The sequence below is a fragment of the Buceros rhinoceros genome, unplaced genomic scaffold (assembly GCF_000710305.1).
Source record: "Buceros rhinoceros silvestris isolate BGI_N320 unplaced genomic scaffold, ASM71030v1 scaffold16324, whole genome shotgun sequence".
NCBI classification, from domain to species: domain Eukaryota; kingdom Metazoa; phylum Chordata; class Aves; order Bucerotiformes; family Bucerotidae; genus Buceros; species Buceros rhinoceros.
This window is the reverse complement of record NW_010410161.1, coordinates 1-839: the sequence shown is the minus strand read 5'-3', so window position 1 is coordinate 839 and position 839 is coordinate 1. Positions and strand designations below refer to the sequence as shown.

The window sequence follows — 839 nt, the reverse complement described above, 5'->3', positions numbered from 1 at the left end:
AAGAGCGTGACCAGTTTGTTGTGGACATCACAGCCCGTGGTGCAGACCGTCTGGAGGGGGTGGTGGTGAGCCTGGTCGTGCTCCCCATCACCATCCCCCTGGATGTCCGCAACATCACGGTGCCAGGAGGTGGCTCTGCTATCCTCTCCACGGGCGTTCTCAACATCCCCAACGCCTACTACACAGCTCTCGGTGTGGAGTTCAGGGTGCTCAAGCCCCCCCGGTTTGGCACCCTCCTGAACAGCGAGCGTCCCGAGGATGACGAGCTGCATGGCTTCACCTGGAGCGAGGTAGAGGAGCCAAGGGTGCCCGCTTGCCCTCCACGCTGCTTTCCCAGGGGGTGTGGGAAGAGCTGGGGAGTGGGCTCCAGCCCCCAGTGGGAGTCTGGGGAGGGCTGTGGGGTTCCTCTCCCCATCAGAGATATGCACCCTTGGGATGGAGGGGCTTGGAGTGGTGGGTTTGCCCTGCGTCAGCCCCGAAGGTGTTTAAGTGTTCCGGGGGATACAGGGTGGGGATGCCGGGCTCCGGGTCTGCTTCCCGCAAGAATCCCACTCCCTGTCCCTGTGCTGGATCCATCCCACAGGGATGCTCCAGAGCAAGTGCTGGGTGCCCTGCTTGCTCGCCCCTCCCAGGCCGGTGCACAGGTCCCCTCCCCAGCGAGGCTGCTGCCCAGTGCCCTCCCAGGAGGGTCATCCAACCGCTGCCTTGCAGGTGGAGAAGCAGCAGATCCGGTACAGGCAGGACACTCCCCGAGCCCAGGCCGACAGCTTCACCCTTCTGGCCAACAGCTCGGAGGCAGACCGGCAGAGCCAGCCCAGGACCCTCTTCATCACCATCCT

At 64.4% G+C, this 839-nt stretch overlaps 1 protein-coding gene across 1 annotated transcript in view; it reads left to right on the top strand.

Moving 5' to 3' along the window:
- CSPG4 (chondroitin sulfate proteoglycan 4) overlaps positions 1-834 on the top strand; it is a gene marked incomplete at both ends in the record, with an annotated part of 6627 nt that extends 5793 nt beyond the window's left edge. The window contains 2 exons of the mRNA XM_010135505.1: positions 4-290; positions 712-834. Coding sequence (XP_010133807.1) covers positions 4-290; positions 712-834 — 410 coding nt within the window. The remainder of the gene's footprint in view (positions 1-3; positions 291-711) is intronic.
- Positions 835-839: the final 5 nt, after the last annotated feature.